The sequence below is a fragment of the Anoplophora glabripennis genome, unplaced genomic scaffold (genome assembly GCF_000390285.2).
Source record: "Anoplophora glabripennis isolate ALB-LARVAE unplaced genomic scaffold, Agla_2.0 scaffold108, whole genome shotgun sequence".
Lineage (NCBI taxonomy): Eukaryota > Metazoa > Arthropoda > Insecta > Coleoptera > Cerambycidae > Anoplophora > Anoplophora glabripennis.
Window position 1 is genome coordinate 429,256 of NW_019416209.1, and position 17,865 is coordinate 447,120.

Genomic DNA, 17,865 nt, shown 5'->3' on the forward strand with positions numbered 1-17,865 from the left:
TGTTGTGGATAATTTATTGTTGATAACAATGTACATGGGATTTAGGAAAAATGTATATGTTTGAAATCAATTTCGTTTTTATCAAGTCTTTCAAATGTATTCCCTCCTTGCTGTCAGCTGATTGCGACGTTGCCACATTAATCCTCAAGTCAGACAGAAATGCAATTATTGGTTTCTGTTTCTAATTAATACAGCTGTACTATGTTCAAAACTTACACTAGTTTTACATCAAAAATAATATAATAATGTGTACTATCTATGCAAAAGTTTTGTTTCACAATTTCTACATTTCTTTCTGTTATAGGCAAAAAAGAGCCGCACCGTTCATCTTCGCTATATAAACCTATGTTAAAATGAACAACTTTCAACAACAATATCTCAAAATCTAGATTTAAAAAAAAATTCAAAAAAATATGGCGCACACAGGGAGCACTGAGTAATACGCTATATAAATTTCAAGTACATCTGTGCATTTGAGTAAACCCGAATACCTCCTTAATAACACAAATGTTATGATTTCTAAATTGACCGGAACATAATTGTGATTTCCAAAACTTCACTTTGGATATAAATATTAGTAACAAATAAATACAGATAAATATTCTGTTGTAATCCTTTCATTGTCATATTATTGGTGGCAACACTAAAAAAATGTATTTACAAGGCTCCAATGCTTGTTTGAAATCTGCGTGCACGTCCTGTAAAGGACCGCTTTCTGATCTTAGCATGTAAATAACAATTTAAAAACAGTTCAGCGAAGAAATCATGTTCCTAAAAATTGGCGATTCAGAAAAATGACTATTTGCTAAATACTAATAAGAATAATGTATTTGAGCAAACAACAGTATTGAGCTTGTGTAAATTTGGATGTACTTGAGTAAAGTCTGGCGTTATACAGGGTGATTTCAAAAGTGGGGTCACAGAATAATATAGAAGCGAATGGATATTTCCGCCAATATTCATTATTTGTAAAGTTATCTCAATAATCCTCAATTTTTTAAATTTTTTATCAAAAAACAATAAGAACGTCTGCTTAGATTTTCTGTACGACCATTAGTTACAACGATAAAAATTTTGGACTTTTAAGCCCTGAAACTAGAAACTTCAAGCTTCAATTTGCCCTTTTTTGATAGCTTTGATAGATGCGATCATTTTTCACCAAGTTACAGCCATTTGAAAACCACTTAATTTTTTTTCCTTTAGTTTTTGTGACTATAGGTGTTATATAATCTGTATTACCTTGTTCGAAACCAAATACTATTTAGCAGGGAGGGCGGAAAAATTTAGACAAAGTATTGAACAAAAATCAAATTGGGTGGTTTTATTTTAAGTACTATTGAAATATAGGCAAAATGTGCTCAATGACTTTTTTTAATAAAATTTGACATTTTCTGCACCATTGATTTTTCAATAGATAGCATTGCAATTGCTGTTAGTCTCCCTTTACAAACTAATTTACACTTTTACAATTTTTTAAAAAATACACAAGAAACAATATGTAGTCAAAAGAGTTTTACGTTTAATAAGAAAAAAAGCGGTAAATAGCTATTATTTGGTTACGGATGGGCTAAACAGAGCGTAGTAGACCGCATAGTATATATGCGTTGCTCCCACTCCGTCTTTTACTGCTGCTCGACAGCAACCATGATCACCGCTGTAAACGCTTTATAGCTGTTTTACATTGACAATGTATTCATCAATAAATTGACGAAGTTCTTCATCAATTAATTCACGAAATTATTAATAAACAGTGGGGTTTTACACTGCTACAGACTTTGTCAAGTTTTTTGACGTATGAATCAGTTCTACCAATGAATCAAAGAAGCAAATAAATTTAAAAAATGTCACCTTTCCACTCATAATTGTAGTGATACAACAGCGGTACCGTTCTGACACATATTATATAAATATTAGTTTTTGTAAATAACAAATCAGTAAAAACAATGCAAAACTAGCACGACGCCACACAATTATTTACAAATTCCAATAACATAACCTCATTACTGATCTGAGGCTGGAAATTTGTTGGGTTGGTACTTCCGAACTTCACGAAGAAATTGACGAAAATTAGAACATGCTTCAAGAACTTGATGAATAAATTGATGAAGTTATTTGACAGCTGATTTGGTGCATTACACTTGTCCAATTTCTTGATGAAGCGACTTCATCAATTAATCGATCAATAAATTGTCAATGTAAAACAGCTTTTACAGATTTAGAGGCGAGTTTTTGCAAGTCAAATCAAACTGACTGCACATTACTTTAATATTTCCTTTTCAACGTGGTTCATAAGGCTAATCTACATTACGCAAAAAAATCATCGCAACAAAATTTTTCAACGAAGTTTTGCGCATAACTCCGTCAATTTTTATCGTATCAAGACGATTTTTTTTTCCATTTTGTAGGTAATTATCTGTACTTTAAGAAAAATTCTGTGCGAAATGGATGCGAATTGATACCGTATCTCTATGTTCTGATAAAGCCCAAGTTTTTTTTTTCTTAGAAAATTTGAGCTCCGTAAAGTGCACTTTCTAAAAAGCAATTTGAAAAAAGTCAAGTCGCCACTGGAGGTGACTATTATTAAATTATTATGTTGTTGAAACCTAGAATGACATAAATTTAATAAAATAAACTCTTACCGAAACTCGGCTAAATTAAAAGTATTTTTCTCTTGCGCTATTAACGTTTTTCTCGTCCGGATTCCGTTGGGACACGGTCTCGGATCGCTCCGGCCGAACTGTAAAGATCGCCGCGAATATCTTTTTTTTTCGCCCCGCAATTAAATTAACGGTGGCCTAACAGTAATCGATTCTCATTTAATAACACGTTGGGGCCTTTTTTCGTCTCTAAATTAAGTAATGAATTTAATTATGCCAAGTCCCCGGCGAGTCGCCAGGTTAGTCCTGAAATTCCATTTCGGGATGACTAGGCACAATATCGGTTAAATATCGGAGCGTGCTGGGCGATGCTCCGATGTCTGGCGTTCGTACAGGGCGTTCGGTAGGTAGCGGGCAGATTTCGAACCGGACGAGACCGAGAAATAGATTAAATTTTATCACAAGACGTACAAAGTAGGTCTGGTGGGTCAACAAGTGCGATGTGTTCGGCAATTAAAAAGGTACCTCGTGATGTTTAGGATCTTATTTTAAGTCACCGTAGTCAGTATTCGGGGAAAAATTTTGTTATACAGGGTGTCCCGAAGTTAATGCAACAAAATTTGGTCATAGATTCTTAAGACAAATTTAGGGGACCTGTATTTTTTCTTTTTGCCAACTGGCCCCCTCTTTCGGAGTTACAGCTCCCTGAAAGCCCCTAAGAAGTCTTTTTTATATCTCAAAACCATGTTGTGCGAAAATCACTAAATTTGGTACACAGGGGTTTTATGACATGTGAAATCTTACAGTGCTACGCTTTTTGGCGAGAAACTCCCTTAAGACACTTTTTCGTGGGCCCCCTTGTCTTTGGAACCAGAAAAATTTGGTTGCAAATTTTATTTTTTAAAAAATTATTAGTTAGCTAGAAAGCCATTGAATTTAGAAACTTTTTTGTCTCTTGATATTTGTTTCGTAAAACGCAATGTTTTTGAGGAACATGGTGAATCACGATATGCATTCGATCACATTTTGACATTATTCTCGAAAACATTGCGTTTTACGAAAAAAGTATAAAGAGACAAAAAGTTTCTAAATTTAATGGCTTTCTAGTGGACTGATAATTTTTAAGAAATTTAAATATGAGATTTCAATGGAGAGTTCAGATTTTTTCTATCTTCCATTGTTTCAGAATCGCAATAGTCAACTTTTTTTTTCTTATGGACGCCATATTGGTTCTCCTCATGGATGGATAAAGAAAAAAAAATACGAATTCAACGATGTATCACACTTTACATCCTATCTGCCTGAAGCAATTTGAATTTCTTTTTAATTTTTCTGAAATAGTAGGCTGATCGAATACCTCGGAATATAGACATTCTATAAAAAAAAACATCAGGAAGAAAATGAAGCTTATAGAAAAAGAAAAAGATTGAGTTCTTTTTCATTTATGTAGGTGTAATAGGTGCTGAGATACGGCTGGTTGAAGATAATTTCTTGTCCTACAGAAACCAAATTGGAAGCTTTTAACTAAAAAAAATCTATTTTTCAAGAACATTTTTTAAAGTACTTTAAAAAATCTTTAAAATGAACTTGATTTTAAGTCATCAGCATACAAATTAACAGACTTATGATCAAAATAAAACTGTTAATTAGCTTTTTCGGAAAAAAAATCAGATAAATGAAATTAAAATGATAAATTTTTCACGAGATTTAAAATTAAAGGTACTCCTTCTACAATTTACATTTTTTATGTGTTAACAATATACAGGGTAGCCCATCCGCAAAGCATTACAGGGTAGTAATGAACTTTTCGGCAAAATCCAAAAACAGATAAAGTTTGCTTCTGAGGGGGACAACTTTTGGCGCAAAAAGCATAGCAAAATCTTCAACCCCCTAAGTGGGGGTGCCATCCCATTTTTTTAAATGGGAATGGGGGTCAAGTGGGGGGGTCATTAGAAAGGGCTTTTAATTCTCTATACATCGATTCTTACTTTTTGAAAATCGATCCATTATTTTAGAAAATATGCAGCTTTGAAAATACGAACAATATTTTTGACGAGAAATGCGAAAATCGATTTAATTTTACTTCAAAACTTACGGTATTAGCTTGGTAAATTCCTTCAAAAGAATTCGCTGTTTTTTTTTTGATTTGCGAATTCTTTAGCCTGATTTTGGTGAGCAAAAAATTGTCCGCTTTTTGTTTCGTATTTAGATAGGCCACAAGAAGTTGCTAGATAACTGTCTTGTGACTTGTAGTTGAAGAGTACCAATACTGCCGAGTCTTTTAAATTGATTAATTATGGTGTACTCAATTCCAGAAAGAGTAGAAATTATTGAGCTTTTTTTCAAAAACAATGAATGCGGAAATCGGGTCGCCGAACTGTTCAACCAACGGCATCCTGAGAAACATGCGTCTGGAAAAATTGTTCGCGAATTGGTGGCCAAATTTCGCGAAACTGGCTCCGTTCATAACAAAAAGAGGCAGGTTGAAAATCCGGTACTAAATGAACCTACGGAAATAGCGGTATTGGGGCAAGTGGCAATGGATAGTACGCTGAGTACAATGCAATTGGCTACTGCGACAGGAGTGAGTCGTACAAGTGTCCAACGAATATTAAAAAAATACAAATTCCATCCTTATAAGATTCGGCTAGTGCAAGAGCTAAATGAAGACGATTTTGATCGTCGTTTGCAATTTTGCGAAATAATGACTGAACGAGCGATAAACGATAATTTCCTCTTTAATGTGTGTTTTTCGGACGAGTGTACGTTCTTCTTGAATGGTTTAGTGAATCGCCATAATTGTCGTTACTGGGCTGATACCAATCCAAGGATTTTCCATGAGACACACTCCCAACACCCCCAGAAGTTGAATGTATGGGCAGGTATTTTTGGAAATTCCATTGTAGGTCCTTTTTTCCTTCCTGGAAATTTGACAGGCGATATGTACTTGGATTTACTACAAAATGTCATCGACCCAGCTCTAACAAATATCATAGAGGACGACCCTGCTTACAATGAACACGAACTGATTTTCCAGCAAGACGGAGCTCCTCCACATTACTCGCTCAATGTGCGCAATTACCTAAATGAGACGTTTCCAGGACGCTGGATAGGACGAAGAGGTGCAATTGAGTGGCCCCCTCGGTCACCCGACTTAAATCCTTTAGATTTCTTTCTCTGGGGGCACATTAAAAGCAAAGTTTACAGCACTCCACCTGATACCTTGGAAGATCTGCGAGGACGAATCATTAATGTATGTCGCGAAGTAACACCGCAAGTGCTCCAGAATGTTCGACAACGGTTTGAAGACAACCTGTATCATTGTATGCAAGTTGGCGGACAACATTTTCAGCATTTACTTGACTAATACCGTAAGTTTTGAAGTAAAATTAAATCGATTTTCGCATTTCTCGTCAAAAATATTGTTCGTATTTTCAAAGCTGCATATTTTCTAAAATAATGAATCGATTTTCAAAAAGTAAGAATCGATGTATAGAGAATTAAAAGCCCTTTCTAATGACCCCCCACTTCATCCCCATCCCCATTTGAAAAAATTTAGGGGATAGCACCCCCACTTAGGGGGTTGAAGATTTTGGTATGCTTTTTGAGCCAAAAGTTGTCCCCCCCAAAAAAAAAATTGAACCGGTTTTGGATTTTGCCGAAAAATTCTTTACTACCCTGTAATGCCTTGCGGTACGTTTTCGATGGGCTACCCTTTATTATACAAGTTTAAGCGGTTTAGAATGCATATTTTTGAAAATATTACGTTTTTGCCACCTCAAAAAACGTAAAACTACAAATTTTCAAAACAATCGGTACATACATACAAAAAATATAGATAAAAATCGAAAATATTTTTTCAACTTGAACATCCTGTGGACCGAAAAGGAGGAACAATTGAATAAGGCATGGCTCAATCGCCATATTTTGGCGTTAGCAATCTGCCATTAAGCTGTGTACCATTATTAATGACTCACCCTGTATATTTGAAATCAAGCACAAGGCGACAAAAAAAGAATGGCAGCATTATGTTCGCCCTTGGATGAGTGACAGTATTTCAAATATACTGGTCGTGATTAATTTGTTAATAAAATCTGATAACGACACAAAAGACACAGATTTTTTCCGTTTCTGATTCTTTTACGCGCTACCTAAGGTTTCTATTAGGCCGCGTAACATTTTTAATTGTATCCTTATTAGCACGACACGACCGACAGAAACACCTATCCACCATAAAAAATTACTCTTATCTCTTCCAAAACAGCGAACTATTGTCGGACAGACCTCGCTTATATAATTTTAAATTTCAATGAGGAAAGAAAGTCGAGTATCTTGTGTCCGTTTCGGTGTAATGCCCGGTTCCGAAACGCGAGACAATGGACTGAGAATTTCAAGTGCTTTTTCGAAATGATTCATTTTCGTCACGCCCATAAAAAAATACACCGTGCTTTTGTATGTAAGGGCGGAATATCATTACGAGTCTTGAGATGAGCATGTCGGACCCGTCCCATTGTCAGAGAGGGAATTGTATCGGTTATTTTGATTTCCTCTGTTACAGTGCCGTGACCCCAAAAAAAAAACGACATGTGTCACATTGCAGTATGCGTATAGTTTAAAAATAAAACACAAATAACTTAAAAAAACATACAAATATTTTACTGTTTTAAATGATCTCGAATTGGTCGATTTTAAACATAAATTAACAAAAGGTAAATAATATTTGATAAAAATTCATCAAACACAATAAAAAAATAATAAAATAATGGTTTTCTATAACTCAAATTCAAAGTATATACAATGTGTCCCAAAATAATGAAATAAAATTCATATCTTTTTTCCAGTTGGAATTTAAAAAAAATCGCTGGAGCAGGTCAATTAGTAAATAGAAATTGTCACTTTTCTGCAATATTTTCTTTTTTCTGAGCTATGTTTGACAGACCTATAACATTGTCGACATTTTTTTAATAGGACGCTCTATATTTTACAGTATAAATAGATAGCCCTTCTATAGACGAATTCCGTGATATAAGTTATACCTACTTTTTTGTCATAGTTATCAAAAAAATGTTAAATAATTGTTTTTTAAGTCGTACTGACGACTATTTCAACAACCATAGTTCTTCTGTACTTTTAAAAATGTACCTACTCTTTATTAATCTTTTTCTACTTACCTTAAAGCTTTTTTTCGCCAAAAAAAACACAGCGACAAACACATAAAATTCACCAGACTACCTTAGGTATAATAGACCAGGGCGAATCTGTCGAAATATCCCACTTTTTGGATGTAAGAGGGGGCAAGCTAATTTTTGCTGAAATACCTTCAATAAAACTCACATAATAAAAGTGTAGATCCCTAGATCTGGGCGAGGTCCGGAACATTTTCAAAATTACAAAAATGTTTTAAAAATTTAAAAATATACCTATTTTATCTGAATTTTTTAGCTATATCTTGAAACCTATGCATTTTGAAAGAATATTGAAGAGGAAAAAAGTTTTAGAAATGAATTTTGCACAATATACTGTAAGTTGAAAATGTTTAAATTTATTACCGATGTTGCAAAATAGCAATAATTGACGAAAAAAAGGCAAAATAATCAAGTTTTTTGGATAATTTTTTAAAAATATTTTAATTGCTCCAAGTGCATTCTAATTTTGGTAAAAAAACTTTAAAAGTATAATAAAACATCACACCAAAATTCATTAAAATCGGTTAGATAGTTTTCGCAAAATAATTTTTTGAAAAAAACTTTGAAGAAAAATGTTCGAATATTCAAAATGTTGCACAGCCTCAAATAAAACATCTAGATACTTGAAAAATTTTCAAGATATTCTCGAGATATAAGCGGTTAAAGTTTATCGGTATTTACCGTTAATTTATAAACAATTTAGCAACAGTCTTTGATTCAGTGGCTTCGTTTTTCCGAGTTCTAAGCTGGAAAAAATTTTCATATCCATAAGTTATCGGCAACATAGATAAATCATCGGAAAAGCTGTCGCTCGCACGCGCGAAATGACTCAAAACACGAAAAGTGGGGGAGGGGGCTTTCGCTCCGAGACTGAATTCGGAGGTTCAAAATGCGGAGGTACGAAAAAAATTGCTTTATATCGGCTTCTAATGAACCAATTTCGATCTTTTTCTTCGAATTAGAATTCGAATATCGTAATGCCAACTGTCTAATTTGCACATATTTTGTTATAAACAAAGTTTATTATTTATTTATTTATGACATTTTTGCAATGAAATAATTTGTTTACCTATATATTTCAACACTCTGAATATGAATACATTTAGTTATAATTATTACAATTACTTAAATAATTTTTGTTTAATTAGAAATCAATTTTTTTGTTAAATATAGATAAAATAGTACTTTAAATTATAATTTTTGAAAAAAACTAAATTGCAAATTGATAAATGTAATCTAATTGTTTAAAAATAATAAAAAGACTTAAATTAAAAAATTTACTGTGACAGTTCTAATCAACCGATTTCAATTTTTCAAAAGCCATTTGAAAGGTTAAGCGGTCTTTTTTATGTGAAAAAATTTCAAGTATCTAGATGCTTTATTTGAGTCTGTGCAACATTTTCAAAATTCGAAAATTTCTTTTCAAAATTTTTTTCAAAAAATTATTTTGCGAAAACTATAGAACCGATTTTAATGAAATTTGGTGTGTTGTTTTATTGCAATCTAAAGATTTTTTTAACAAAATTAGAATGCCTTCAGAGCAATTAAAATATTTTTTAAAAATTATCCAAAAACCTTGATTATTTTGCCTTTTTTTCATCAATTGCTATTTTGCAACATGAAGTTAGAAATTTATTTGAAAGACAACTCAAACTTAAAAAATCACATAATTTTCACCGGCGAAGCTACTTTTTGCTCAAACCGAACCATGAACAGGCAAAATACTAGGTTTTGGGGCACAGAAAATCCGCATTGGATGCAAAAAAAACATACACAATTTTATACTATAAAATATAAAGCGTCCTATTAAAAAAAATGTCGGTAATGTTACAGGTCTGTCAAACATGGCTCAAAAAAATTGAAAATGTTGCAGAAAAGTAACAATTTCTATTTATACTAATTGACCTGTTTTTAAAATGATGAACTGGAAAAAATAAAAAAGTAATAATCCGATCGAAAATGAACTCACTGATACATCATTCTTGAGTTCATTAATTATATTAAATATAAAAGTAATTTAATTCTTACCTATTACAATAGTTTACACAAGTTTTTTTTCTTGAAAACTTGACTACATACATTAGTGACTAGTCCTATTAAAAACGAATTAAGGGTCGTTTATAAATCATGTAATTTGGCCTAATGCTCTTTTTACTTGCTATTACGTTTAAAATGTTTTAAAAACTATTCATTATATTCCAAGAAGTTAAAGTGGTTCGGTAGTTTAAAATCTAATAGCACTTTGTCACGTAAGAATGAATTTTTCAATAACGCTGTTTACAAGAAATAAGTACTCTTTCCTAAGAAAAAGTTTGTACGTCTTTAACGAATGGTATATTAAACAACTGTTGCGCTCACCTGGAAACAGACTGCAATCTCTTATGGTGAACTTAATTTCTATGTATATCCTATTAGACACATTCCTGTCGATGAACGGCGTCCACAACCAGTTGTTCACGTTGTTATAGGCCACGTCGCACACGACGTACGACCTCCAGTTGATGCCTTTTTGGAAGTTCGTGAATGACTCCTCGACCCACTGCAACAAAGGAGATTAGATGAGTATAACAATCGACAAAACTATAGTATAACGTACAACTAAATATAACGTATACGTTGCGTCTGTTATAACGTACCAAATTTAATGATGATAAGCCAAATATGAACTAGTATGTATTATTGTACTCATTATTCGAAAAACTGTTATTTGGTGTAAGTGGATTTAGTGCACTGTACTATATTTCTTAGATTTAAATCTACAGTGTGGTGCAAAAATGGAAATATATTCTTAACGCAATAAAATTTGCGTATAACGCACATGTTTTAACGTACAACTGGATATAACGTACACCTTACGCCTGGTATAACGTACAAATATTAATGACCACAATAAACCAGCTATAACCTAATATTATTATGTATTAGTATTATTCAAAAAACTGTTGTTTACAACTATTTGATTTCATATAAGAATTTGTGAATGAATTTGGAAGCTGATAATACCTGATAGTACTGTACTATTTATAAACCTACAATGTGGCGCGAAAAATTAAAATATATTCTTAACACTAATATTTGCGTATAACACATAAGCTTTAACGTACAACCAGATATAACGTACAAATATTAAGGATCTCAATAAGCCAACTATAACCTGGCATTATTGTACTCATTATTCAAAATGCTATTGCTTACAATTTTATATAAAAATAATTTGTAGATGAATTTTGGCAATTGATAATCCCTAATAGCACTAAACTATTACTCTAAACTACTGAAGTCTACACAGTGAGACGCCAAAAATGAAAATACATTCTTAACATAATAAAATCTGCGTATAACGCACAAGCTTTAATGTACAATCAGATATAACGTACACATGGTACGTTACGTCTGGTATAACGTACAATTATAATATGATCGCAATCAACCCCAACTATAAACTAATATTATTGTACCCAGTATTCAAAAAACTGTTGTTTATTATTATACGATTGTATATAATAATTTCTGGATAAATTTTGGGAATTGACAATACCTAATGGTACTGTACCCTTAAGTAATTAAATCTACATAGTGTGTCGCAAAAATTAAAATATATTCTTCACAGTAAAATTGGCATATAACGTACATGGTTTAACGTACAACTGGATATAACGTACACATTATACGTTCCTTCCGATATAACGTACAAATATTAATGATCACAATAAACCAACTATTCAAAACGTTATTCAAAAAACTATTGCTTGCAACTATTTGATTTTATTTAAGAAAAATTTCTGGAGGAATTGTGGGAACGGATAACGATGGCACTGTACAATTAGTCATAAGTAATGAAGCCTACATAGTGCGATGCGAAAAATGAAAATATATTCCTAATACAGTAAAATATGCGTATAACGTACAATCGATTATATATAACGTACATTTGGTATCGCAATTTTAATTTCCCAACGAGACATTACGATTTTTATCGATTACGGTTGACGCTAGTCATTTATTTGAAGACGCTTTCATTATGGCCGCCGGTAATTCCTCTAACGACCTTCTTCGGCCTGCTAGGATAACATTATATTACTAATTTACGATTATCGAAATGCAGTAGGTCGCCAGTTATGCGGCGAGCACTTGATGCGGTAATCTGCTAATTGCCAATAGGACTTTGCGTTATTAGTATATACAACCCCCCTCCGTACCAGCGAACAGATCCTGAGAAGAGGTCCAGGTGGTGTCTGATGCCGTTCCAGCGGCGTACGCATGCAAAGGGGCACGTACGAGTCGGCTACAAGGATAGGAAGGAAGATTAATTAATTAAGTCGAGTTGTGATTTAAGTTTAAAGAAATTCCATGAAAATGAATCGTTGTCGTTTTTGCTACGCCACTGACTTTATATTGCAAAGTTACAAACTGTGCAGCTATGTTGCAAAATATGCAACGGCGGCTCTGCGGCACCGCTAAATGATTTAATTTTACACAGGCTCATAAAGAATGGAATGTAGAGTTGGATTTATAGATGCCCAGCAGCTGGTTTAATATATGTACTGGGTGGTCGCAGTAAACTTGCTCCAGACCGGTAGTTACGTCTGAGATTGATTCTTTAACATGTGTCCTAGTATATCTTTCACGTTCTGTAAATATCTTGTTTTTTAATGAATCAATAATAATAATAAGACAAAGTGGTCTTCCACCCTACCTAGAAGACTACCGAAAAATATGCTAAAAATGCTTTCCAACAGTATTTACAGAAGATGCTATACTTTCTAACCCACATTCGTACTTACAAGTGCAAAGCAGCGCTTTGACCACACGGTCGTACCATCCCGGGCATATGAATACAATTTATTTTATGCGACCTCCTTAAGCGGCCTTTTAATTGGCAAAAATGAATTTTATTAACAAAAAACCGCTCATCTAACAGTCCGCCGGTTTATGACTGGCGTAATTGCCACACATTAACGATACTGGCAGGTAAAACTGAAATGTCCGCACCGGATTAGCATCTCGGGCAGGCGCACATATAAAGTACGAACGTTAATTACGGCGACGTTTGTTGGTTTTAATTACGACCTGCGGTAGTACCCCCTTGCAGAAATTTCATAGTTGCAAGCTGGAGGTCCGCGTTTCGAGGAATATAATGTTAATATATACTTAAAGAAGGATGTAAAAGTTGCTCACACGCGCTTATAACCTGACAAGTGCACGGTGTGCACGTTTATGACGTACACGAAACAGAAGTGAATCGTACACTAATTTGCTTGTTCATACGAACGCTATTATGGGATACATGACTGTAACGTACGCTATTACGACATGTATGATTATTTAACGTACGATGGAAAAGTATAGAACTGTACCGTACATGATAACGTACATGTTTAAATCGTACACTATATCGTACGATTGTAACGTACACACTGATATATTTAAGTGTATTTCTAATTTAACGCAGTATATCTATCTCTACCTTAGCAGGCATTTCTGGTGCCACGTTATAAGCTCGTTCTATACGTATCTTTGACAGCACTGCAATGTAAGCTGTTATATAATATACACGATTTTAAGAACCTTCCACGTAACGTACACGTATATAATGTATATAACTATAACGTATACACTTATAACGTACTCAGATAAAACGTACACGTTTATAACGTACATGACTATAACGTATACACTTATAACGTACTCAGATAATATTTAAGTGAACTTCTAATTTGAAGTCGTATATTCCTTAGAAGACTCTGGGGATATGTTATTTTTTTTCTTATATATGTATGTATTTACTACCTTCAGTATATCGCAGAGAAAAGTACGTATTATGTTCTATCTATAAAATAGCACTATTGCAGTATCCCAACTGCGGGGATACTATTATAACGCTCACCTTCAAATCGTGCATTATATAAGTGCATTTAACGTACTATATCTATTTTCCTTTTAGCAAACACTTCTAAGACCACATTTGTAAGTGTTTAAAGTGTACGTACAGTACACAATCGTTAAAGTTTGTTACATAATGTTCGATTAGACAGCATTCCTGCACTTTTATAACGCACACCTTTATTACGTGCACATTATATGTATAAGTGCATTTCTGATTTAACGTCCTATATCTATTTTCCTCTTAGGAAACACCTCTACCATGTTTTTAAGTGTTTCAAGTCTTTTTCCGTACTACTAATTGTCAAAGTTTGCTACATAATGTTCGATTAGACGCATTACTACACTTTTATAACGCACACCTTTAAAACGTCCACATTATTTAAGTGTATTTCTAATTTAATGTTTTATACCTGTCCTCCCTTAAGAAGCACCTCTACTGCTAAGTTTTTAAGACCTTTGTCGGTACTACCAATCGTCAAAGTTTGTTACACTACCCTGCGAAGTACACTTTTATATTTCACACCTTTAAAACGTCCACGTTATTTGTAAACACTTCTAAAGCTACATTTGTCATTTTTTCATGTTTTTGGCAATACCGTCAAACATTATCCTCTAAACAAAAGAAATAACGTTCGATGAGGTACAGTTTGCGGCTATGATAACGTACAGGCGCCCATGAAAAATTTAATCGCTCGATTAGGTTTCAGCCGAGAAAATGAATCGCGGCCATCAGCGTCCTAATTTATGCTACGAGGGGAAGTATATGCGGTTTGCGGTATTATCCTAATTATCGGACAGATGTTTTTTATTTAGGGAATTAATGTATGCAGGAGTCCGATGCCTCGTTCCCCAATTAGTCCCCATACCAGCGAGATTGGATTATGAAATAATAAGCCAGCCGGCCGATTAGTTTCTCATAGCTCTACAGAGCTAAAATAAACACGTAAGCATGATACTTATAGAAGCTAAAGTGGAGCTTTAGCTTCTTAAAGTGATGTGTTCCTATGGCGAATAACTTTAGCAGTACAGAACTGGTGCCTTTTGATATAGTACCCTCGGTACTAAAAAATGTATTTTAGTCCCTTGATATACAGTGTGTTTCAAAAAGACATGAACCTCCTCAAAAATTTTGATGGATTCGCATAAAAAAGTTTCGGATAATAGTAAGAAAATAACAAGAAAGCAATACGCTGGTGACCTTGGATTTGATCTAAGTTTCAAGGTCAACCAAGGTCATTGTGAAAATATCAAATCGAATGCCCTATTACGTATATTATGCAAGTTTACGTCTTGGTTTCCTGATGTCCTACAACCTTCATCTGAACTTTTTTTATAGAATTCGATGCTGAAATGTTTCGGGTCTTTTTGGGACTCCTGGTATAACGCAGTACTGCTTATTTACAAATATCTCTTCTATTGGTAGCACTGCCACATCTGAAAGTGGAATTTTTCATGTTTTACTAGTTGTCCGATATCGAAGTAGGGCACTAAATTATTTATTGATTAAAATGGTAATCTTAAAACATGACATGAACAGTTTACAGTCACTAAAGTGCTTCTAATATTCGTTTCATGCACACAGACCTATAATTACCCAGCTGTTTTGCTTTCAGTGTATGATTAATGTAGTATTTTTTTTTCTTTGATCAAAACACTCGGTTCTAAAGAAATGTTCAACAATTGAAAAACGTTAACAGCCCATAATGCTTCGTACACTCGTTTTCTGTTTATTCTGAGTTTAATTTATGTGCCAAATATTAGAATTTTGATTAGTTACAGTTATTAAACAAACGTAAATCTTTTGTAAATCGAAATAAATTGTATAATTTATTCAAGCTTTACTCGAATTTAATATAATTGTGAAACCGTTGTTTAAAAACATATTTCCAGAAGGACATTTTGTATAAACACGCATTCGAAATAGATCAAAAGTAAATATGATTAGTTTATTCAAGCAACCGCGACCTTTGTGCAAAGATCATAATTTATACGGAAAATTTCATAAACAATTCATAAATTTCCGTAAAAATAACTAATAAAGGTACAGGAAAATCACGTCATTATTTTATTTATTTGTCGTTCGAACTCGTTAACGAATTAGTTTGAAATTTATGGCTAGAAAAAGTGTCATGGGTCGTTAAGTGTACCCACAAAATGGGCGATAAATCTGTGCGACATAAAAGGAGCCGAAGAATTTAGTTTAAATATGTCGTTAGCTACTTAATTTGGACGAATTAACCTCTATCCGCTGTTATTGTAATTTATATATACGGAGCCGTAAACAATTACAAGTGATTTTATTAATCTAATAAGAGCCACCGATTCAGATTTGGGCGTAGACAATTGCTGCAAGCTAAAATGTAGGTGGTACATTATAACCCTGTGTCCAAAAAAATAAGGTGAATTAATTGTTGGTAGTACTGTCCCTGATATCTATGCAGGCTACAGTTTCAAGTCAATATATTCAATTGCTGCAGAGCTACTCGTGTTTCTGTGAACATACCAAAGTGAGTTTATAGATTATCACTGTCTGATTTTGTTGAGCAAAGAATTTGCATTCATTTTTGTTTGCGGAATGAATATTCTTCCGCAGAAACGTTGGGACAAGACCTTTAGTGATGAGGTTATATCGCAAAAAAATGTTCACAAGTGGTACAAAGACTTTGAAGAACGCAGAGAAAGCGTTAAGGACGAACAGCGCCCCAGACGACTATCAACGTCAACTGATGAACAACACGTTGATCAAATCAAAGATCTTGTGCTCGAAAACCACCGATAAACAATAAGATACCTTGTTGATACTATTGGCATTATCGTGGTGTAGTGTACTATAAATTTCATCCAACCGGCCAACTGATAACAAAGAATATTATTTCAGTGTTATGCGTCGTTTGCGAGATGCTATTCGCTCCAAAAGACCAGAATTATGGACAGGCTTCACGATAATACACCGGCTCACACGGCAATGATAATTTGAGACCATTTCGCCAAAAATTTAATTCATACCTTTCCCATCCACCGTATTCGTCTGATTTAGCACCGCGTGACTTCTGGCTATTTCCTAAACTCAAAAGACCACGCCGTGGACACCGTTTCGCTAGATCGAGGCAATAAAAGCCGAATCGACGAAAGCATTGAAGCTATACCGGAAAAGGACTTTTCAGACTGTTTCGAAAAAATTATTATTTAAACAAATTACCTTATTTTTTGGACAACATAGTATACTAAGAAACTGCAGGGATTTTTTTAACGCTGACAATTTTGACACTATTTTGGATTACTAATTAAAGCGATTCGTCACAGAAAAATATAGCTTTAGCTCCATTTTAGCTCAATTTAAATGGTTTATTGATTCGGTATTACTGTGGTTTTCATAGCGCTTTTATTACTATGGCTTATTGTTTACATCAGTCTTACAACTGTTCAAATTGACCAGCCCATTACGGCTATCCTATTTCCACCTGAAATGAAGCTGTTTTACAGTAATAAGTAGTGAATTTTTAGTGAGAAAGGACTGGAAGTAAATTTAAACCCTTGGGGACTAAAAATGACACCTTCCTCCTTGAAATTAAAGGTTAAAACAGTACACTTCATCCACAGTGTGCAAAGACGCTCTTTCCGAGAGTCTCTCCTTCCTTTTGAGCGGTTGGAATAAGGCGCGATGAAAAGCAAAATCTCCGTAAGAATATAAAAGGTATAATCCCCAGTCAATATTCAGATAAACTGTCGTTTGCACCAATCCAAATATCGAACGTCAATTCCACTTTAAATTGTATGGAAGAGGCCCTTTTAATTTTTAAGCTTATATTAATCAGTTTAGAGGTGGTTGGTCGGTGGCGTGCTTCTTTCGCCCTCCTTATTTACAACGGCAGTTATAGCTCGTTTCAGGATAGGGAGGATCGAATCCTTACAGATGGATCGAGCTGTACTCTAACAATTTTGAGCTAAGTACTATTTAAACGTGTATGCAATGCAGAAAGCATCTTTTCAGAGCAATATTCTAAATAAACTAACTTCTCATATAAAAAATCCCACCTCAGTACCATCTGTACGTGGCAAAAACCAACCAGAAAGAAGCGAAATGAAAAAGGAGACTCCTAGATAAAAAATAATAAAATATGTTTTCCTTTATAGTTACAATTCGCGTCAAATTGGTACGAATTAAGTTTTGCAAACAAGTAGGTGCTAAGTTTGCG

General features: G+C 33.9%; 1 protein-coding gene across 3 annotated transcripts in view; it reads right to left on the reverse strand.

Annotated features, from left to right (window-relative positions):
- The window catches only part of LOC108906588 (ephrin type-B receptor 1-B), a 319,577-nt gene that overhangs the window by 33,430 nt on the left and 268,282 nt on the right, over window positions 1-17,865 (reverse strand). For all 3 annotated transcript variants that reach the window (XM_018709892.1, XM_018709891.1, XM_023454425.1), the window contains exon 5: window positions 10,142-10,322. In XM_018709892.1, coding sequence (XP_018565408.1) covers window positions 10,142-10,322 — 181 coding nt within the window. The remainder of the gene's footprint in view (window positions 1-10,141; window positions 10,323-17,865) is intronic.